This window comes from Acomys minous (genome assembly GCF_964271855.1).
Source record: "Acomys minous genome assembly, chromosome: 5".
Taxonomy (NCBI): Eukaryota; Metazoa; Chordata; class Mammalia; order Rodentia; family Muridae; genus Acomys; species Acomys minous.
In genome coordinates, this window is record NC_140494.1 from 56,723,159 (window position 1) to 56,746,520 (window position 23,362).

At 42.3% G+C, this 23,362-nt stretch overlaps 1 protein-coding gene across 6 annotated transcripts in view; it reads right to left on the bottom strand.

Moving 5' to 3' along the window:
- DROSHA (drosha ribonuclease III) overlaps positions 1-23,362 on the bottom strand; it is a 107,136-nt gene that overhangs the window by 61,897 nt on the left and 21,877 nt on the right. For 5 of the 6 annotated variants that reach the window (XM_084781098.1, XM_084781096.1, XM_084781093.1 and 2 more), the window contains 7 exons: positions 22,647-22,801; positions 19,066-19,146; positions 16,519-16,605; positions 14,044-14,130; positions 7,898-7,969; positions 6,292-6,373; positions 5,282-5,356 (listed from right to left, as the gene is read on the bottom strand). In XM_084781098.1, the coding sequence (XP_084637224.1) occupies positions 5,282-5,356; positions 6,292-6,373; positions 7,898-7,969; positions 14,044-14,130; positions 16,519-16,605; positions 19,066-19,146; positions 22,647-22,801 (639 nt within the window). The remainder of the gene's footprint in view (positions 1-5,281; positions 5,357-6,291; positions 6,374-7,897; positions 7,970-14,043; positions 14,131-16,518; positions 16,606-19,065; positions 19,147-22,646; positions 22,802-23,362) is intronic. The other variant, XM_084781097.1, reaches the window with a different exon arrangement.

Genomic DNA, 23,362 nt, shown 5'->3' on the forward strand with positions numbered 1-23,362 from the left:
AGACCACAAAATACTTGAAATATCAAAATAAAACTATCCAGTGTCTCAGAAATTCAAGAAGCATGTATATACTACAAAGGCATTGTTTTCTGTGAATCAGATGGACAAAACTGTATAGGGTAGATAGTCATATTCAGTCAGCATATAACTTTTCAAAAGAATACTTCCACAAAAATTCTTGGCCAGAGATACAAATTGGCTTGTACTTTTCCAAGAGGTAATCTGGCCACTCTTTCTTATTTAAAGTGTGTACAGTGCTCTACTAACAAAGCAATCTTATTTCTGGAATTCTATCTTTAGGAACACACGAATGCAGATGGACAAACCCACAATCAGACTACTATTGAGTACGCTATAGAACAGATCAAACAGGAAGCCCTCAAACTTCATCACTTGAGGAGCTGTCAAAAAAGAGTAATATCCATCTGTAATACACACTTCTTTGTCAGTGTTAAAGGAAAAGTGTGTCAAGTATTTTGGAGGAAAAAGGCCAGGTTATGTAGTGTGCTCAGGATACCCTCATTTGAAGAGTGAAACAAAATGCACCTCACACAGGTTGAAACACAAGTGGGAGAGTGTGCTAGGTTTGCAATGTACATTCTAGTTTGTGTGCACGAACCAAGGGCAGATGATTACAGGCATATGACAAAAACACTCCAGTGCCATCAGGAAATGTCTTTAATAAGTAGTATGCCGCTGGGCGGTAGTGGCGCACAGTTTTAATCCTAGCACTTGGGAGGCAGGCGGACTTCTGTAAGTTCAAGGCCAGCCTGGTCTATGAAGTCAGTCCAGGACAGCAAAGGCTGCACAGAGAAACTCTGTCTTTAAAAAAAAAAAAAAAGATAAAATAGTATGCAGTAATTGATATCTATGCTGAAAATAAAGAGTTTGGGCCTATATTTTATACCAATCATATAAAAAAATCAAGACCGAATATTAATTTAAAATGAAAAACACATGAAAGAAAATTATGACATTAGAATAGGTAAAAATTTGATCAAGATACAGGAAGCTATAGCCGTGAGAACACACACAATGTGCAAGGTTAGGAGCTCCTGCTCCTCATGAAGCACCACACGCAGCTTATGAAAAAGCATCTGCAGAGAACAATTCACACAGACAGGCAAGGTGGCCTGTGCCTGTGATCCCAGCACTTGGGAAACTGAGGCAGTGTGACAACTCCGTTTCAAAAGAGGGAAAAAGAGGCTAGTGAGATGTTTGATGACCTAAGTTTGGCACACATGCAATCACACATGTACACAACTTAAAGAATAAAATTTTTAAATTAAAAGAAAAACTCCATAGATGGTACTTTGCAAATAAATATAGGAAAAGACAGACATTACTCAAACAATGGGCAACATTTGAACAAGCACTTCAAGAAAGAGTGAGTAAGCAGATAAAGTGATGCACCCTTTCATTAGTGACTGAAGAAAAAAATCATGTGATACACTATCAGAAGAGCTAAACTGGAAGGGAAAAAAAAGAAAAGAAAGGCACTGAAACAGCTTGGGGCCTGGCCCAGCAACAAACACCAAGGAAAGAAGTGGTACGGGAAAGAATGGAAAGTGTGACGTGAGTGAGGGGCCCAGTGTTGAAAAGAAGGACCTCTTATACATGACTGGTGGCACCATCATTTCTGAAGACTGAGAAAACCATAAAGCTTAATATAAAATACCTTTAGCTTCCATTTCCATTCCTATATATAGCTCAGAGGACATATGCAAAAGACTCAGGTCTTTAAAGAATATATATATGGAATTTTAATATACATATACTTCACATATCTATGAAATCTGACAGTATTAAAAAAGTGCATTAATCAGTTAGGCTTATTTTAGCTATGCCTTATAAAATGGCACAGCCAAATACAGTATCTGCAATAATAGACTTCTGCTAAACATATTTAACAAAAGAAAATACAGAATTCTAGTTTCTAGTCCAAAAACAGGCAAACCCACTGCACAGTACTGCAGGCCAGAAGGTTCTGGGCAGTGAATGGGTAGGCCCAGAGAAGCTTCTCAGACACTGGCAGTCTTGAGCTGGGTCCTGAAAACCCGTTCACATTTACTTCCTAAAAGTGCACTGAGTCCTATAGGATATGTGTACTTGTCAATTTTTTGTCGTAGTTTGATTAAACCTTTTCTTTAAAAGAATGATAGGGATACAGTCCAAAGACATATCACCCTGAACACACCCGATCTGATGTGGTCTTAGAACCTAAGCAGGGTTGGACCCAGTCAGAACACAGATGGGAGAAAAAGGAAAGAAAAGTACTGGGCTTAGTGAGACATGCCCATAATCTTAGGAGGCTGAGGCATAAGAAAACATAGTTTGAGGCCCGCTTGGGCTATGTAGTTATAAATTATAAGGCAGCCTGGGCTATAAAGTCAGAATGTCTTTAATTTTTTTTTTTTTAAATAAATAAAAGTAGGTTTGGGGCAAGAACAAAAACATTTGAAAAGCACCTTCATGAATAACTGAGCACTGTCAGGCTGGAAAGATGGCTGAGTATAAGAGCACTTACTGGTTTTGCAGAGGGCCTGGGCTCATTTCCCAGCACCCACATGATGGCTCCCAACTATCTATAACTCCATTTCCAAGAAGTTTAATGTTCTCTCCTGTCCTCCATGGGCACACACATGGCACACATACATACAAGCAGGCACTCAAACATACATATGAAATAAAAGTACATAATTCTTTAAAAATAAATAAGGCACTATTATGACTCACTAAATAAGATGGGTAATTACATATTTTAAGGAGTCCCTGATAGATGCAAGAATCACATTATCATTGATAATGCAAAGAGCAGATGAATTAGACATAAATAGAATTAGAATTCATTAGAATACAGGCACACACCTGAAATGCCAGCATTGGGAGAGACAGACATCAAGATGTCAGGTTTGCGACTGCCAGCAGAGAAGAAGCAAGGGACAAGAGGGGACAGAGAAGGGGCAGTGCTTACTCTTGACCTCAAAGGAGTAGCTGGCTGAATGTTTCTTACAAAGGAAGAAAAGAATGCAGAAAGGAGAGAAGAGGAGGGAAGGACCTGCCTGGGCGTAATGTTAAAGAGTAACACTGTCCTTTTCATGGCCACGTAAACTGCTGTGGTTCCTCTGACAAGAAATATGGCAGCGCTACAAAACTATAAAATGGAACCTTTAAAAATACCCATCTGCTCAAAATAGATGTAGGACTAATATGATAACTTTATTTTAAAAAACAAGCTCATGCATAGAAACATATGGAAATATATATCAAGGGTGCCTTTTAATTCATTTCTTAAAATGATCTTCAATGAAGTCATACTGTGAAAAAAAAAATCAACCAAGTGCCAACAAGAAGAATTTTACAATGGGCATTGTTCTGTAGCCTTCAGAGTTTTTTAAAATATGTATATTTTCAGGGGCAAGTCTAATACAAAAGCAAATCCTATTTAAAAATAAAGAAATAGACCTTTTCGTTTATGACGGCCTAAATGTTATCCTATAGTTATGAGAAGCATTTGTAAACTGAAATCCAATAAAATAAGATTTTTCTATATGACAGTTTTAAAACTGCCTACTTTCTTCTAGATTTGTGAGGTTGTAAAATGCCGAGAGGCAGCAAGGTACAGAGAGGCCAGCTTTTCAGCAATGCCTCTCCAATACTATTTTCTAAGTCACTTGTTGAAGCTCCATTATAAAATCAAAGATGCATTCGCCTGAAATGAAACCAGAGCAACAAGGAAAAAAGCTTCTAAGAGCATTTCCTAAACGAAATCAACACTAACAATAATAAAAGTACAAATGATGCTGTCTTAACATAAACATAAGCCAGTGTGATGGCCTTGGTGAGGTGTCCTGTCCTCAAACTCTCCAGGGATTCAGCGGACAAATAAAAGCAACGAAGGAGGAAGCAAAGAGGCAGAAAACAGGCAGAATCCAGAGCCCAGGAGAGTGCAGCGCTGCTCTGCAGGAGGCGGCCTTGACACCAGAGGCTTCCATGGACTGCACGTCATCAGGGAAGGCATCTGGCACTGAAGCAAAACTTGTCTTGAACAGACTGAGAGAGCTTGAAGAAGCTAGCATCTGTCAAGTTCCTAGGAAGGTTCTGGAGCATGAAGACCAGGAAAGCCACCTCAGAACAAGAGTCAGAAGCAAAAACATGGCTGTGGGGCTGGAGTTCCCAAAGTGACATGTGACATGTACACACAAATGGAAAACAGCAGCTGTATTTCCTTCCTCCAACTCCTGAAAAGGCAGGTGGCTGGAATGATGGCACGGGCAGTGGTAATGGTGCAGGGGACTAAGTGGCAGAAGGAACCAAGAGAGAAAATTTAGTGAAGAAAGCAAAGAAATGTGGCTGTGCACACCAGAAGGGGTGGAACCCCCTGAAACCACAAGATAAGGGAAGCCAGAAGCTGTCACCCAGCTGAAATACTGGAGCTCAATTCTAGGGACAAATTCATTTAGAGTGTTGGCACGGATCAAGGTTCACCCAAGGACTCAGTGGCTGAGTTGCAGCAGGCATCAGAGTAGAAAAAAGGAAAACACCATACAGCTTAGGGAAGAATGGTGAGAGATGCTCACTCAGCTGGTAGCAAAGCTTTGCAAGATTGCACAGCACTGAACAGAGCAAGTGATTGATAAGATCAGAGAAAGACACTGGATGGCAGAAGACTCCAAGAAAAAGACTGCAAATAAGGCTTCCAAAGATTTCATTAAAAACTCAATCATCAATGAGACAAATATAGCCATATCTTGTAAGTATATTCTTGAAAAATGTCAGAAAATAATTAAACATTACTTTACAAACTGTTATTCATTTACTTATATATCTTAATAGGACAAATTATTATATATCCTTTCTCACTGCAAAATAATTAAAAGTATATCTACGAATCTAGAAAATAATCACCTATAATACTATCACCTTAATATAACTACTATTGTAATTTTAGCATAGCTATCATTATATTATAAATTTAATTCTCACTAATTGTTTTCTAATTGGGCATAAGCAGTATTAAACAATGCATTTTTCTTTAACACTTCATGACATTTTACTAGGTACATTTTCAAAATGTATTAATCACCAAAGTGAGGATTATGATAAACTGTGAGAGGCATAAATCAACATGTAAAGTCTTTTGTTTCCAAGTTCAACCTGAGAAGTAGGTAATTAACAGCATCCAACATGGAAGCGTCGCCCCTAAAGACCATAAGCAGAGCGGCAGGCTTATTTTCAGACACACAGTCACACCAGGTCACTGACAAGTCAAAAGATTTACCTGGAAGAAATCTTACAAAACGTGGCATGAAATGAAATCTTGGACAGCAGGGAGGGCTGTCTTCAAACAAAGGACCTAAAGCAAACAAGGAAAAAGCAAAGAAAAAAGAAATCAAACAGCCTTAGAGAGCAAACAGTGCAACTTCATTCCCAAGATTTATGGGAACCACAAAAAATCACCACCAGAAGCAGGGACATAAAAAGTGCCACTCCCTCACTCTGCGTCAGCCGCTCAATCAATCATCAGCAACTGCCTCTGCATCCCGTGAGGACTGCAATGAGGCGCCTACAGCAACGCAAGGGGAGCGTGAGAGCCAAGTAGTTGGTGCATACCAAAAATAAAATCACCCTTTAAATTAAAAATTTCAACATCTTTGTTAGAATTGAAGTACAGCATTATATAAAATGCATATATGTTAATTCCTTCCATTTTTAGTTAACATATTAGAAAAACTAAACCCTGCTGCTAGTTCAGGAAAGCACTTATCAACGCACTTGGATTTAAAAGCTGTGCATTCATCTCATTTAAAAACTAACTTCAAAAAGTCTCCCTTCAATATACAGCTCTCAAAGAAAGCAAATTTTAAAATCAGCTGCAACAGACACCTGCTGGGTTAAGTCTTTATTCTATGCGTGCATGTATGTTTTCATGACATCGGTTCTCTAATTTAATGAACTGCTATATTAACAACTTTATTACAGTACTGGTCACTATATTTAAAATATTAACTGAGCTGTTTTCCCTAGTGCACATAAACCAAGGTAGTTCTATCAGTGATAACTGGTCCATCTTCTTAGCTAATAACAGGCACTGACAAACTACACAAAGCAAAATCTATAGCTACTTATTCATGTCGAATGATAGCAAGTCTTCCTATAGAAATCATTTTTACTTAGGTATTTACAAAATAAAAACTTCAACTATGCCCCCACCACGTCATGTGAGTTTTTTATATGCACCGTGACATACATCTTAGAAGCATTACACTTTTTTTAAGCCCTATGATTTACCTTTGAGATTCCAGTCATATAATTCCAAAATATCTCTGAATAGGAACAGTGAAAACAGTTCAAGTCCTTTCACACAAAAATTCTGAAAAATAAGTTGAAATCAAATTACTATAGATCTGCAAATATATATTAACTTGCCATAGCCAAGCATCTCTGACGTGTTTGTTAAACTATACTGAAAGCACTCCCTGCCCAGCTCGGCCACTCTTCTGAAAGGGCTCGCCAGTTTCAAAGAGGAATGAAGCGGCCATATTGGCGCTAGGATTTCTACAAAAATGTCACCACAGCCCTTTTCAGTGTTCAAATAAAATATCTGAAACTTAAAGTCTTCCTTCTATCACGTTTTTCTAATCTAGGTGTAAAGTGCATGAGACTCTCCTAGAAACATTTTGTTAACTGACGTCACACACACACACCTGCAAGCTGACTAGCCTGGCCCTCCCATCCCAACCTACCCACGCATCCCAGGGACACAGTTGCCAAGATACCAAAAAGCAGAAGTCCTCTGTACCAATAAACTTCAATCTCTTAGCAGAGGCAGATAACATTTCTACCAAAATTCCTCCTGCCAACGAGCTAAAACAGATGTCCTATCTGTGAGTCTTGTGTTGTAAGTCTTCCAGCTACTTATTTTGCTCAAGGTTCATAAATCATCTTGCATGAAATCACATCAAAGTCATAAAATATTACAACAATAAGCAAAGGGTTGTGACCTTAGAACCAAACGAGCAAAGCAAATTTTAAAACTAAAAATTCAAAAATAAAAACTACACATAGAAGGAAGGGCCAGCCCTTGCTCTTTACCGCTATTTAAGTGCAGGGAGCATGAACAGGTCGGGCCCAGGATGCCGGAGGTGCTGACTTAGCACATCAGGCGCATCAGGCCTCCCCATCACTCCCTGCTGGCCCACCACGGTGCTTCCCTGTTAAACAGATCCCAAGAGCCAAAGGCTCCAGAAATCGACCCCAACTCTGAGGCATCAAGTACACAAGCTTGTTTGCTGTCTACTTGTTATTTCCTAGTGTGATTTGTTGACACCACTAAATTCAAGCTCAAGCAATGACTCATTCTGAGGTTCACATTAATCTTACTTTGGAATTCAAAATCTCTTGCATATATTTAGATAAATCTGCTGTTTAGCATCCGAAATGAAAAACAATTAGGAAAAAAAAATGTAAATATACGGGAAGAAAAATGAACCAAGCACTGATCTTGTCACCAGAGATAATGAGTAAGATTATTTTAACAGCCTCAGCTTCAGTTTCACTATTCCAGGCCTCTCTGTGATACTGGCTGGGACCCAAGGTCTGTCCCATAAGCAAAGCTGGGAACAGATGTACAGTGACTATCAGCGGAGGCAGCATACGCAGCTACGGGTTCAGAAAGAGGTCAGTGAGTTTACAGTCTGATCCGTGGCACCAGAGCGACAGTATCATGACCCTTCTGACAGTGAACATGGTATTTTAGGGGCCTCCAGTGGCAAAAAGCTGGAGCTGACCAACTTCCACTGTGGCTGGGGTTTTGTTGCTGCTGTTTCTTTCATAAGAAAAAACATATAAAAACAGAGTAAAACACATTAAGCTACTAGGCACTCATTCCTCTTACCTCAGGCATCATCTCTTCAATGAAATGAATTGTGTAGTCTATGTTGAATCGAATCACTTTACACAGTGGGATCTGCAAGGAGAGGAGTTATGACTTCCCTGGATTTCTCTGCAGGAGAACAGCGCAGGGTCTGCTGTCTGACTCAGGGGCCCATGGACTAAATGAAGTTTTACCTTTGCTTAACCTTGGGCATGACATTCAGTCACGACTTCTGCTTTCTTTTGTTGTTGCTGTTGTATTGTTTTGTTTTGTTTTGTTTTTTGAGATCTTACTCTTCAGCCTTGCTGGTCTGGAGCTCCTGTGTAGACTAGACTAGGCTGGCCTCAAACTCAGAGAAAGCTGTAAGCCTCTGCCACCTGAGTGCTAGCATTAAAGGCAACGTGTCACTGTGCCTAGCCCAAAACTACTGTGTTCTGATGGCAAGAACCTAGCGCTGACCACCCATCTGTGAGAGACGGGAATAATACTGGTGCCTCACTAACGTGATGTGGAGAGCAGCACAAACACGAGAAGATATAATAAAACCAGTCATGTACTACGTTTCCCTTTAATTCGTAACACAGATAAAGAATAGCAGCACAACAATTTATCAGTTATATAAACTCAGTTTATTGATCACAATGCATCCACCTGTCTGATTCTAGGGCAAGCGCAGCTCGGTGGTAGTCAGTACAACAAGACTAGCCTAATGCTTCAACGTATTAACTCATATACCTGTCACAGGTACCCTAAAAGACAGTTTTGACCATGAAGCACTTGGAGAGAGGGAAAAATTAAGACAGAGAACCATCAAGTATCTTGCCTAAAGACCCAGGTGGCTGGTGAAGTAGGAATTTTGATTCTAGACCCAAGCCTGACCTACCAGAGAGTGCCCTCCCCTCCTCGTTACCTATCCTGCTGCCCAGAGCGTGTGAGAAATGGAAGGCTCAGCATGGACTAACCCGCATCTGTCCCTGCCTCCCAGAGTGTCAGCAAACACTGGCCTGTATCTAGACAGAAAGCTTCCCATAAACAGATTTCTGAATGAAAAAGACAAAGAGGAAGGGAAGGAAAGAGGTTACTGAACTGGCTAGCTGGGTACAATAATTGAAACCAGAGGCCCTGTAGATGTGTTACACGCTCTTACTGGCTTAGCAATCTGTCCGTGAAACAATGTAATCACTTTTACAAACCACAGCTGTCAGAAGGAAACAAATTTTAATTCTCCTAGCAAAAGAAATAGTAAGAATATAGAAAAATAGTCTTACAATGCCATCTACTGGGGGAAAAAAAGTTTAGCTCTTAATCTTTTTTTTTCAATACGGTGGTTGCTATATTTAACTTTCATTATAATTAACCTGAGTGTGGGATTCACTGTCAACATTCTGAGCATACTGTGTGTTCAGTCCTCAGCTAATAAAAGCAATATGCTTAATACACTATTATTTTTCCAATCTACTTTAACCCCACAGACATTTAAAATACTTGAGAGTTACAAATTGGTACATGATTTAACCTGGTTTTAAAATATCCATTCTTTACTAACGTTCTACGTAAGATTCATACTTTAGAATGAGCCATAGGCCCTATCTTCAAGAGCAAGGATGCAGGGTCCAGTATGACGGCATAACTCCTATAGCCCTAAAGCTCCTGAGGCAGAGGTGGGAGGACTGTGAATCCCAAGTCAGCCTGAAAAGCAGAGAGACCCTGTCTCAAGGGGAATGTAGACAAGTACAAAGAAAATAATACATTGTAAGTGTGGTTAAAAACAAGCATATGAAGAAGCATAAAAGATGCAGGTAACGTTTGGGTTACTCTGTAAGACCAGTGGAAAACCAGACACACCTCTATAATAGCAGCCCTTGGGAGGTAAAGGCAGGATAACTCCAAAACTGAGGCCAGCCTAGTCTACATAGTAGATGCTAGGTCAGCACCAAAGAAATACAGCAAGAATCTGCTCAAAAAGAATGGAGGGAAAAGGAAAGAAAAGATACGCAGAAGCATGCAGGTCAGGAGTGCAGGGGCTAGACCACAGGAAAAAGGGACCTGCTGAAGTGCTTTCAGCTCTTCAGAAAGCACAGCGCATGCACACAGGGAGAAGCCAGGTGCTGCTGGGGAGAAAAGAACACTGTAACGCTGTCCTTCAAAACCACCCCTGGGCAGGGTCTACCGCTACACCCCAACCTCTTTCAAGCCCCTTCCCACGGGACACTACTGCAGTTTACACTCAAGTGTACACAATGTACACTGTGGGGATGGCTTAGAGAGAACACAAAGAGCAGAGGACCAGGCTACGGTCTAATATCCCCGTCCAGTTCCAAACAGGGATGACTGGAAACAGAGGCAAGCGCTAAAGATAGGGGATGTTACTGACCTATACACTGATCGTTCTTTCATGAGAGGAAAGAACCGAGAACAACTGCTAGATCCCTGGGCTTTTGTCAGTAGGGAGCTGGCAATGGCATTAATGCAAACACAGAAATCCAAAGACCTGTCCCAAGTAACTCAAACCCAACAGGAAGAGAAGATGAAAAGTTTGGTCTCAAAAAGGTTGAGTACCTGCCCTGGCTGGTGTTATGTCAACTGCAAGTTAGACTAATTTGGGAAGAAGGTCTCTCAGTTGAGAAAATACCTCCATAAGATTTGCCTATTGGCAAGTCCACAGTGTAATTCCTTCATTGATTGATGAGGGAAGGTGCAGTTCGCTGTGGGTGATGCTTCCCCTGGGCCAGCAGTCCTAGGTGCTATAAACAGGCTCCACGAGCCAGGAGGCAGGGCTCCTCCCCAGCCTCTGGATCAGTTCCTGCCTTGAGTTCCTGATCTTCCTGGTTTCCCTGGATGCTGGACTACAAGCTTTAAGTAAAACAAACCCTTGCCTACTCACGTTGCTTTTGGTCATGGGGTTTCAACACAGTCAGAGAAACCCTGATGGGACAGAGCTGGGCAGAGCTGCGGGAGTGCACACAGGAGGGAGAACATGAGAGGCCTGCCACCATATACAAGGCACGCAAACCTCTCCTCCTCCTCAGCCTGTGTGAAGGACAACAGAACGAGGCAAACAGAACTACCTCCACCTCCTTGTTACAAAACTCACTGGACTTTGTTCTCTGAACTCCTCTCAGTACACACCCGGGCTTCCATCCACACCACCAGAGCCCTCTGAGAGGCACAGGCTGGAAAGGCACCACCCGTTACCAGCTCACTCACATCCTCATCTCTTTCTAAGACTCAAAGAGAACTTGCCCTCTCTGTACACATTGCTCACCCAGGAAACTAGTACTTCAAGTCACCAAAGCAGCCTCCACCAAGCCGCAAAACAGCATGAATGCCTACTACTTCTTAAAACAGCTTTGATTACTTAAAGTAAGCACTACTGTACGCTGATACCAATTCCTACGCCACAATAGCAAAACTGATTAGTTCAGCACCCCCAGTCCATACAGTCAACCCTACTTTTTCTAGACAGCGAATGAATGAACCATCACTAGTCAGAAAAACTGAAAAGCAACCAAGTTCTTGATTATGGAAACAAACGATCGTGGGTTTTCTTGTACACATGAGAAGGTTACATGACACTGTAAGCTAACACACTTCTTTTAAACTTCACATTGTCAAAGTCACCAACAATATCAGGTATTGTAAGTAACCACAAGTGCACTACAGGACAGGATAAAACCCTTCCAAAGTGCTACACACTTAGCCAACAAAGCTTTCAATCCACTTCAGTTCAAGACCTTAAAGTTAGCTGCCACTGCTAGCTCTGCAGAGAGTGCGTGACCATCACCTGCAGGCCCTTCCTGCTGTTGGGCTTGCTCTAAGAAATGCATCCAATCAGTAATGCAGTTTAAAAGCCTCTTTGTATGGGTGTCTATTTGAAATTCAAGATGTCTTTGAACTCCTATGAACTTTAGAATACTCAGTTCCAAATTTTATTTCTATTATCAACATCACTCAAGAAAATGATAGTGAATAAAGTGATTTTGAAGTAAAGTCCTCAAGTTTTTAAAATGAACTCACTATATAAATATATGCTAAGGTCAAAGATTTTGTCGTGTTGGCTTTGGTTTCATCTCTTATATAACATGTAAAAACTGAATTTAGTACAATTGCCTCTCAATGTCAAGCCTTGCGCTGGGAAACTTTTTTAAAATTATCTGTAAAGAAAAAAAAATCTTGTACTCACTCTTGCTGTGAAACAAAAACCGCTCTAGGAAAGCAAATGTATAGTTCAAACCAATTTGGACCACACAGCAAGGTCCTGTCTTACAAAAAACAAAAACAAAATAAAGATTCTATTTTAAACGTAAGCCAGGGCTGGAAGGATGGCTCAGTGGTTAGTAGCACTTACTGCTCTCAGAGAGGACCTGAGATTGAGCCCAGCAGCCATGTCAGGCAGCTCACAACTCTTGTATGTCCATCTCCAGGTAATCAGATCCAGGGCCACCTGCATTCCCATGCACAGTCATGTCATATATATCATTATATGTATAATATATTATATTATATGTGTATATATATAATGTGTGTGTATACACACACATAAGGAAAATTAAATCTTTTCTTTTTTTGAAAAAAAAATATTGGTATGATTTTAGCTAAAACCCTAAGCACAGCTATTATTAATAAAGCTCAAAGAACCACGAGTCCAAAGTAAAACAAAAAAGAATTTAAAAGATTCAAACCATTCTGTTTGCTATCTTTCCCAAAATGATGGATAAGTTTAAGTATTTTCATGCTAACAAAATTGGTATTTTAAAGTGGAGTTTAGTAGACTACAAGAACTTCTAAACACCATTAAGATTCTAAGACTGAAACGTGGTGAACAAAGACTTTAAGATACAAACACAGCAAAGAACTCACTGAAATTCTGATACTTTATAGTATCTTACATGACACGAAAGGAAAAGGAGAAATACAGGGGAAGAGATCTACATGGGGAAGCATTAACATGTAATGCTAATAGAGAGACAGAATACACATACTTTCTGATAATAAGAGTCTAGGTTCATAGGTAGATAGACAGACAGACAGACAGACAGACAGACAGAGATGTGCATATGTGGCATGAAGGCAGGAGACTGCTCAGGGGAAGAGGAAGGAACTAACAGTGGGAGAAGAGGGACAGGAAGGGTAGTGAGGGACAAATATCAGAGTGCTACAACAATGTATGTGTATGAAAATATCAAGGATACCTATGATTTTATGTATTTATAGTATAATGATCATTATGCCTCTGAGAAAAACTCTCCAAACATGGCTGCACTCTGAACACTCAGGGCACTAAGGCAGAAGCATTCCAAGTGCAAAGACCCTGGGCTGTACAACAGAGTCCACGCTACTTTGTGAAACTCTGTAGGATTATGATATAATGTAGAATATGGAAAACACGGAAGCACTGTTTTAAGTTGGTATCACTACCTTGAGTCTTATCTACTTAGTAAAGGGATGGCAGATGGAAGCAAGGTGGGGTCAAGGTTTGCATCTCAGCCTCCAATGGACAAGTTCAGGTTAAAGTAAGCATAGTGAGGTGACCTTTCTAACTGTAGACAAGCGGCCCAGCCAAACTCCCAAGGTTCCGTGGGATACTCAGGCCAGGTACAGTACGGCCACACTCTTCCCAGGGCTGTCAGCTTCAAAGCAGGCTGGCTCTGATGCGCAGACACAGAGCGTGCCCTGGAGTAGCATCCCTATTACTAGCATCATGAGTCCCTGTGTCAGAGCCAGGCTGAACACAGGCACGGCTCCAGGATTCAAAAGCAGAAACCGTGTGAGGTTACCTGGGCTAAGTGCCCTCGGCAGGTCCTGATTCTCTTTCCTCTGCCCAGAGACATGGGTTAGCTTCTCCTGAAAACTCCAACTTTCCTTTGAAGGACAACAACCCAAAAATACTTCACCACATCACTCCACAGTTTATCCTCCTTTTTCAACGTTTCCCACTCTCAAACTGTTATTCTCACACGTTTACTCACACCGTTTAATGCAGCCCAAACCTGTGACTCATTAGCAGACTCCCAGGCCCACCTGACACCCTGCTGCAGCCATCCTCCAGGTCACGTGGGCAGCATGCAGAGTAAATGGTATGAACACATAAAGGGGATCTATTCTAGTCTGGCAGAGGAGGCAGGAGGTGCAAGGCAGGAGAGAGCAGCCAGCGAGCACGTACTTACGTTGGTCAGAGGGGCATGTGCAAACATAGAAAATCCTTCAAAGATATACTCATGATCATCATACTCTATAACTGTTGGCCTGTCCGTCTAAAACAAGAACACAAAACAGGATTTAAAGTAATGATATCATTTGCATATGCAGGAATCCGCCCAGACACAAAGTAACCCACGGCAGAAACAACAGCAACTTTATAGGCTCAACATTTTTCCAAATACCAGGAAATATACACTAAAAATTAATCTTAAGTGGAAATCTCTGACTTGATGAATTCTCTGACTTCAGATGTTATATATCACACTACACAGTTAACTAACCAATGATGCCTAGTATGTACACCATAAAGAAAACTAAAGGCCATATTATAGCTGCGTTTTCTAGATCTTCGGCTTCTTTAATCCCACAACACTACCAGTTCCACTTTACTGAACTGTATTTTTGAACAGACTGACATCACAATTGTCAAGACCAGAAGCTAGAGAGGGCGCTAGGGGCCCCAAGTGCCAGGAGCTCAGCCCCACAACTGCATGTCCCCCATCCCCAGGGAGGAGACCCTCAGACCCTGCAGTAGAGGGGCCCATGCCATGCCGACGGCTACGATTAAATGAAAGCAGATCTGTGATAACATGATATAAATGTCATCTCAGCAGGAGAGACTCTCCCCTTATGAGTCATTCCTTTGATACTAAATGCCAAATGTACAAATGTGGAGCAAATTATGAAGATTGGTACCCTAAAAGATGTTTCTTACCTAGGTACTAGTTCACAGATCACCTATGTAAAAACTGGGAAGAACTAAAGAGTATCTACATTCACATTACTTCTTCTGTCAATGTAACTGTCACTCTCTAGTTGAGTGACTCAATAAAACTAAATTAAATATAATGAGAAGATTCTGATGAAACAAGGATTAATAATGAATGGTACAACCACTCCGAAAACCAGACTGTTTCTTGGAGTATTAAATATAGTTACCACATAAATCAGCAGGTTTAGTCCTGAGTGAATGCCCAAAAGATATCAAAACATATTTATAGAAATAGATTTTATTAAAATGTAATTAAAATTGACGTCCCCTCCCCTGTCCTCTCATCCAATCCCTCCCACTTGAAATTTCATTGTATTTTATTTTATGTGTATCTCTGTGCACCATGTGCATGCTGGGGCCTATAGAAGCTAAAAAAGACAATCAGATCCCCTGGAGCGGAAAACACAGATGGTTGTGAGCTGCCATGTGGGTGCTGGGGGCCTAATGTGGGACCTCTAGAAGAGCAGCAAGTGCCCTAAACTCTGGGTCATCTCCCCAGCCCCACACAAATACTATCAGCATCACTCTCAAGAGCAAACGAAGGACACAACCCAAGGGCTACAGCTGAATGAATGGACAAATGAGACATACTGTAGCCATACAACACACACACACACACACACACACACACATACATACACAGACACACACACACACACACACACACACACACACACACACACCGTCTAAGTAAAAGAAAAGAAACACAGAACAAGCAGCTACCATATGGTCCCTAGGAAAAGTCTAGGCTAGAGGAGTCCACATACACATGCCACCTAAAGGATATTATGTTTCTTTTAGGATAAATGTTCTAAAGTTAGATTGTGGTGGTTTTACAACTCTGTAATTAGAATAAACATCACAAATTATACACTTCAAATGGGTAACGCTGATGACACAAGAAGTACAGATAAATAAAGTTATTAAACCATGTAATTATGAATAATTTTGAAATCCAGACTTCTCAATGCATGTAACTAGAATTAATAAATTTTGTAACATGAGAGACGATGCAGCCCAGCACATAGGCGCATGCGCTAGAGCAGATGCCTGGTGCCTAAAAGCACACTGCTTAGTACCGGAGCAGTTACTCAGCTTCATCTACAAAATATGAAGTAGAGTCCCAAGTGGGTAGCACAGAGACTACATCCATCTAAACGTACACTGTGAAAACTGTGTCGACACTTAGAATGTACTGAGAACATAGTACATGAGCATGATAACCACACTAACATACAGTCACGTCACACCCCGGATGCTCTGATCTGGTCAGAAGACGCTAGGCTGCACACTGACTTGGAAAACATGTGGAAATGCCCTTCTTTACTCTTCCCATCCCAATGCTCCAATGGCAGCTTCTTAACTCACTGGCTACTATAAATTTGGTCATTGCATAGAAGCAATACAAATAAAAAAGACATGATAATATAGTGAAGGAGGAAAGTTTAAATAAACATTGGCATGATTAAAGCCAAATTTTATCAACATCATGATTTTAAAATAAAAACAATGTAAGAACTGGATCAGATGCTAGTGTGGTGGCTTGTGCCAATAACCCCAGCACTGTGGAGATGAAGCGGGAGAAACGCCATCAGTTGGAGGCCAGCCTGGGCTACATAGCTAAATTCCAGGCCATCCTCAGCTAGAATGTGGTATCATTAGAACTTACTAAAAAGTTGGTAGGAGGGGAGACGGTAATCCGATAGTGGAAAAGTCGTCCAGCGTTGTTTGTCATGGGACGACAGGGCTTGATTGCCTAGGGGAACAAAATGAAAGAGTTTATAAATCAAGTAGAAAATAATATTCTTTAAAATAGACTATACTGTCAGCTTCACATCTGACTACTACTTCCATGTGTGTTCCTTCACAGACTAGTAGGAAAAACACTATCCACTTTACTACGTATTGGCTTGTGAGTTGCAGACAACATCTTTTGGGTACAAACCTAAGTGCACCATCACCAGGTGCATACCTCTTTGTGGACTCAGTGTTGTCTAGGGTGAACGTGTTTTCATCTGAGCCAACCGTGTATGTGGCAGCTGATTCCTTAACCATATCCTAAGCGGTGAAGAACCGCGTCTCACTCGGCATACTGTACAGATCATAGGGCTCCTGATCTGTGGAGCAGAGCAGTGCAACTCTGAGGGGAACTGGGAGACTTGAGCCCACTCTTCGGTTATGTTTGTACCTAAAGGATGTAGTCTGCAACCTACCCTGGAAGAACATATACATATGGCACAACTGCACTGCACCATTACAGCTGTGGCATGTGAGCACTGCACCAACAGCCCCTGGCAGGCATCACAGAAGGGGGCCCTCTGCAGAAAAGGCCATGACAGGAAGTACAGGTGAGGTGCAGTGACTGTGTGGGCGTTGCTGGGTCCAGCAGCAGATACTCATCTAGATGCCGCACTGACAAACAACAGATGTAGTTTCAAATGCAGACAAGCGTTTCCTTAGCCTTCTTGTTCAGTGGCATCATGACGCCAAGGCCTTTCAGAACCAGCCATACCCCTACACAGCAGGGACTAGAGACACGCTATCTGCCAGTCACTCTGCAAAACAGGGGCACACTTCCCACCAGACAACAGCATGCAGACTGGCCTCCAGCGACTCACCCGCAGAAGGGGGCCCAAGAGTGATCTTAAGAGTCATTTTACCACATTGTGAGTGGTAGCAATTTCCGTTACAGAGACAGAAAGTACATGTAGAAAGCTGAAACAGGGCAAAAGCAAAACAAAGCCACCAAACCAACGGTGGCACACTCCAAATTTCCCGGTCAGAGCCAGTCACTGTTCCCTCTCCAGGCTCTCCCACAGCCATGAGTGGGATCCCACCCTCATCTCCAGCTATCACGCCCAGGACTCTTGCGCTGGTTCAGCTCATCAGTGTCCCTAGGAGTGTGTCACTTCCCCTTCAGTTCAATTGACATCACAAAAGTCTTAGGCACCGCCCAATGCTCTAGCAGTTTATCCTGGCAGCATCACCATAAAACACTTGGCCAAAGTGGGTCAGATACAGGCATGGGACAAGTGACGGACTGACTAGAAGGGTCCCGACATGAAGCTGACCTTGGAATCTGGGATATCCATCCTGCTTTCTTACGCCTACGTTCAGCCTAAGGTGGTTAGCAGGCGTTCCCTGCTCTTTGAAATGACTGTGCAGAGGGTTTTGTTGTTGTTGTTGTTGTTTGGTTTTGGTTTTGGTTTTTTTGAGACAGGGTCTCTCTGTGTAGCCTTGGCTGTCCTGGACTCACTTTGTAGACCAGGCTGGCCTCGAACTCACAGTGATCCGCTTGCCTCTGCCTCCCAAGTGCTGGGATTAAAGGCGTGTGCCACCTGCCCAGCTTTTTAAAAAGCTGCACTTGCACTAAAGGATAAGTCTCTTGGAAACACAGACCTGAGTTGTATCACACTGCATCTAAGACACCTTAGCTCTGCTTCCAGAGAATCTAGTATGTAACAGAGTGTATTAGGAACAAGCAAGCTAAGGAAAACAGGGGGAAAGATGGCATTTCAGAGCTGAAATACTATCCACCTAGCAAAGAGCCCCCCAACACTGGAGGTGAGTGAAGTACTAATGGTCCCTGCCATCAGGCAGCCAGAGGATCGCCATATTCAGACTTCAAGAACTGAGGGCAGCACCACTGGAGGAGCTGGTACAACACATCAAGTATTTAGGACTCCAGAGCAAATGGTAGCTACAAGGCTGAGGATCACCAGGCATGGTGGTGCACATCTTTAATCTCAGCACTGGGAAGGCAGAGGCCTGATCTACAGAGAGAGTTCCAAGACAGCCAGGGCTATACAGAGAAACTTTGTCAAAAAAGGAGGGGAAAAAAAGAGCAAGGGTCATAGATTTTAGAAATAAAAACGTCCCCCTTAGTCTGGAGGGCTAGATCTCAGTGTTTCCCTGGGGCAACTCATAACCATTTATGATGAAAATGGGAAATTAATGCTGCACTGCATACAGCTTGAAAACACGTAATAACATACATGAGCCTTCCAAACACCTTTTAGTTTCCTTGACAACATCCTGGATCTACTCAAAGCCCAAATATTTTCCCTCTGTAATTGTCAGTAACAGGGGTCTATAACAAGGACCATGAAAAGATTATTTTGATGATATTATTTCATCTAATGGAAAAGAATAACAATGGCATCTGTCTACTTCTGACTCCTTGGTGCTTACATAAATCATAACCCGAGGCAGTTACCTCTTCTCCAGGATAAATGCTGTGCCGAATTCCTGTGCGCCTTGCTTTTGCACTGCATTTGCAAAGTGGTCCATCATTCATCTGTCAGAAATAGAATGCAATTCAGTGTTATTGGGGCAAGAGCCACACAAGGCACACGATGCTTCAGAAACTGTGAGCTTTAGCGTCATGAGTACTGAGGCTGTCGAGATTAGGAGATTAAATGCATGTTCCAAAGCCAATAAAGCTGCCAACTGTCTATAACAGCTGATAAAAGGAAACTGCATGACGACGCTGGAATCCCAAGTCATGTGTGCAGCCGAGCAGGACGTATCAGTGTCAGCACACTGTTTGCTCCCATTGTCTCCCACTCTCTGCAGGACTTTCTCCTTTTTCTTTTTTCAGGAGAAAATGCCGTTCACACACAGAGACAGGTATACTTCATATCCTAAAGGTATGAAGACTTTGAATTAGTCTGCTCTGAAGATGACCTACAGACTAAAGGTTTTAAAAACAAGTATGTATGAATGAAGCAGAGGGGTGTTGGGGGGGGAATGTCCAGAAGAACTTAAAAAAAAAAAAAAACAATTACTTTCCCCCTTGTCCTTTTCTCAGTAAGTGGGCAACGTTAAATCCTCAGCAGAGCAGAACACACCAAGCAGAAGAAGACAACTAGTACAGAATCCGTGAACTCAGATAAAGGACAACAAGTAATACACCTAGATTCTAAGAGAAGGGCTGGAGAGAAGGCTCAGAGGTTAAGAGCACTGACTGCTCTTCCAGAGGTCCTGAGTTCAATTCCCAGCAACCACATGGTGGCTCACAATCATCTATAATGTGATCTGATGTGCACTATATACATAATAAATAAACAAATCTTTAAAAAAAGAGAGAGAGAGAGGAGAAGAAGAAGAAACTCCATGTAAGGGATGCACCACTGGAGCAACTGCAGTGCTGCCCCACTAAACAGAAAGGATCATAGATATGTGAAGGCCAAACATGAGCTGAAACCCAAATCCCCAGACACATAACAGCCAGTTTCCAGGCCGAGCAGACGGCTCAGTTGTTCAAGCACTTGCCTCACGGGTGTGAAGACCTGAGTTGAGAACCCACACACAAAGCCAGGGTGTTGGCACACGCCTTTAAACCCAACACTCACGAGGCAGAGGCAGGCAGATCTCTGAGTTTGAGGCCAGCCGACAAAGCAAGTCCAGGACACCCACGGTGACAGAGAAACCCTGTCTCAAAAAACAATAAAAAGAACCCACACACAGCCAGGCACGGTGGCACATGCCTACAATTCTAGAACGGGAGGACGGGAGGTAAAAATGAGCAGAGGCCTGGGAGCACAGACCAGCTGGGCTGGCCCAAGAGGCAAAGTTCCAGGCCAATGAGAAAGTCTGCTGCCAACAAATGGTGGGCAGTCCCTGGGGACTAAAGCTGAGCTTGTGTTCTGACTAAACTCCATGCACATACACACACACCCACACGTAGGTGCAGGCATGCCAGTTCTAGTATAAATGTACTAAAAATGAATTGTTTTTTTCATTCCCTAAATAACTACTACTGACACAGTGTTATATTACATTAGGTATTTTAAGTAATCTAGAGATTTAAAGCATAAAAAAGGAATGTGTTACTTCTACATAAATATTACACTATATTCATAAGACTCTACATCTGAGGATTTTGGTATCTGTGCAGGCCCTAGAACCAATCTCCCTAGACACTGAGGGGGATGGAATATTGATAGGTATATATATATTTTTTAAGTTCTAGGGATTTGTAATTCATTGCACTCAATTAAAATATAAATGAAAACATCTTGATAAGACTTTGGTAAGAAATACTAAAGTGAGAAACTTAAAACTCTTTGTAGCCTTTTGGGAAATCTAAAGCTCCAGGAGGTAGAGCAGAAAAGTACCGTTACCACCTGAAAACCACGTTAGGGTACCACCTGAAGCAACAGCTGGCCAGGGAGCAGCCCAATAACTTCCCATCACACATCACAGCAGACTCCTAGTGCCAGTCATGGCTCCAGGGGAGCGGACAAGCGGCCCACACTCCTGCCATCCCCCTGCCTGCGCCCGACATGGGCCCCTGCACAAGGTTCAGGCTGGAAGGACAGGAAGCCAGGCACAATACAGAGAACAGCAAACCAACAAGGAGCCCTCCTAGCAAGGCTGAGCAGAGCAGTAACACACGCAGCAAGGACTGCACAAGACTGCAGGGCCAGTGCACTGTGCTGAAAAACATAAAGAAGCAACAACGCACTGCCAACGTCTGTGTCATTTCTACCGCAGGAAACGTAACTCCTTCATCTGGATAAAAAAGAAACTACTAAGTGCGGTAGCATCTGTTTGGAACACCAGCATTCAAGAAGCTGAAGCAAAAAGAGTCGCCAAGTTCAAGGTCATCCTGGACTATCCATAAAAATATGATGGTTTAAAACACCTTGAAAATTTGCAAATGTTTCTACTCAACTCCAAGGCATAACAAAGTACATTTTTCTCAGTCACTTCAATTATATTAATCCTTTTTAAAAAAACTGAAAAGTGGGCCTGAAGAGATGGCTCCTCTCCCACACATGCCGGGTGTACCCATTAGGTGGCTCAGAACTATATGTAACTCCAGTTGCAGAGAATCCACTGCCCTGTTCTGGCCTCAGTGAGCACAGGGCACACACGTGGTACATAGAAAGAAATGCAGGCAAAACACCATACACTTAAAATAAAAGAAAATAACAATAATAAATTGTTTTAAAAGCTTGAAACAGTTGTTATCTAATAAGAATCAGAAAAAATTCTAACTATCGCAAATGATATAAATTTATTCATTAACTGTAACTGTAACTGGTAGATTATTGTAGAAGCAAGTAGAGACATGTCTTACTATGTGTAACAAATTCATATCCATACAAGACACATTTTCATGTGGACTGTGTATCTGTGAGATACAAATGTGTTAATGAAGATACCATTTTTAGAGGCAAGCCCTGTGGCTCAAGCCTGTAAGCTAGCACTCAAGAGGCCAGCCAAAACTACAGTCAGATCCTGTCCCAACAACACCAAATATCTATTTACAGATATTGTTTTCTATCAGATAGTACGTCAAAACCAAAAATCAAAAAAGAAAATTTTTTAATGTTCCAGCTATTTCGTTAGTCCACAAGCTCAACCAAAAAGAGAATTTACAGAAACCCACAGCCGTTACCAACTAAAACAAGTGTAATCATATAGATCAGCTCTGTTCACAGCTCAGCAGCAACATCCCCTCCAGGTGAACTGCCGTAAAAAGGCCACACTCCTTCCTCCTCCCGCCATCCATCTGCCCCCTACTGCAGGTTTAATGACTATCACCACTACTCCATGCCGCACGAGGTCACAAACGCTGTCAATGTGAGTCAGGAAACAGCTGTTCTGTGCTCACAGTGTGCATCTGAGCTCTGAGGCTGGAAGGAAACAGCTCTGAAAAATGACACACAGCCCAGGGAGCACAGTTGCACTTCAACACCAGCCAGCATGCATCTTCTCAGGCCTGGGTCGTAAATGCGATGTGTAGGGTTTGCGACCTGCACAGCAAAAGCAGAGAAACGCCCGTACCTGGCCCGGGTCGTTGTACCAAAGTTCATCATGGAGTCGGTCGGGGTGAGCCTTTTTGCGCTTAATCTCTGCAATGACATCGAACACCTCCGAGTCCGAGCTGCTCGAGCATGTGCTGTCCTCGTCTGACTCACATTCAGATTCACTGGAACTCTCTGGCAGAAGGTGGGAGAAAGCACAGCAGAAGTTCGTGAATGTAACAAAAGGGTTCTGCAAAGACTTTCCAACACCCTCAGCCTCTAGAGGTAAGGGGCAGCTGGATCACTGCTTACTCCGCTAGGAAAGTTTTGAGGGGTCGGTCAACACCAAACCCTGCTAAGCAATGCCACGAAAACACACAGTTCAGAAGGCTGCCATAATCTAGCTGGGAAAACCAAGAAAATATAGATTTTTATAAAGAAAATGAGAGGCAATAATGACCAATATCAAATAAAAATAACACAGTAGCTTCACACTGGAAAAATGGTATTGATTCAATGAACAGCTAGTCTACTGAGCCAGAAAGGTCAGTGGCAATTTCACAGAAGGAGCAGTTGCGACTCAGCCACTGGGCAGAGGAGGAAGGGTGACAGAGAATAGAGCAGGGTCATGAGTCAGGAAATGGAGGCAGGCCTGGGGTAGGCTCTGAGCACAGCAGACCCACACTGCGAGGGATGAGGGTAGAAGCACCCCAGACGCTAGACTCTAGGCTACGCATGAAAGCCACACTGAAGATC